Source organism: Acanthisitta chloris, unplaced genomic scaffold (genome assembly GCF_000695815.1).
Source record: "Acanthisitta chloris isolate BGI_N310 unplaced genomic scaffold, ASM69581v1 scaffold375, whole genome shotgun sequence".
Lineage (NCBI taxonomy): Eukaryota > Metazoa > Chordata > Aves > Passeriformes > Acanthisittidae > Acanthisitta > Acanthisitta chloris.
Genome location: NW_008672965.1, coordinates 200,583 through 201,028, shown reverse-complemented (window position 1 = coordinate 201,028; position 446 = coordinate 200,583). Strand labels below are relative to the sequence as shown.

Sequence of the window (446 nt, the reverse complement as noted above, 5' to 3'; positions counted from 1 at the left end):
CTTCAGCGTGCGGTAGCGTGCGGCGCTGTCAGACAGCCGCGAGCAGCCCGAGCAGCGTGGCAGCTGAGCAGGCGCTGCCAGGGGGTGGAGGGACACCTCGGCCACGGGGAGCCCCCGAGACAGCTCTGCCGTCCCCGCCAGCCCTCACCCTCTCCCTTCCTTTCTGCAGGCAACTGGACAACAACCAGATCAGCTGCATCGAAGATGGAGCCTTCCGAGCCCTGCGCGACCTGGAGATCCTGTGAGTTGACTTGGTGCTGTGCTGGGGTGGGGAGGGGGGGCTCTCCCCGTGCTGCAGTGCTGGGCGAGTCTGGGGGTCGATAGTCTTCCTTCCCATCTCAGCCCGGTGCGTAGAGCAAAATCTCTCACTTCCCGGGGCTGGGGTTACTGCTAATTAAACCACAATAGACGACTTGTCCGCCACCGCTCCTGAGGAGCAGAGATAC

The 446-nt window shown here is 63.9% G+C and overlaps 1 protein-coding gene across 1 annotated transcript in view; it reads left to right on the top strand.

The window, feature by feature from the left end:
• SLIT3 (slit homolog 3 (Drosophila)) overlaps nt 1-446 on the top strand; it is a gene marked incomplete at both ends in the record, with an annotated part of 216,259 nt that overhangs the window by 25,634 nt on the left and 190,179 nt on the right. The window contains one exon of the mRNA XM_009074707.1: nt 170-241. Coding sequence (XP_009072955.1) covers nt 170-241 — 72 coding nt within the window. The remainder of the gene's footprint in view (nt 1-169; nt 242-446) is intronic.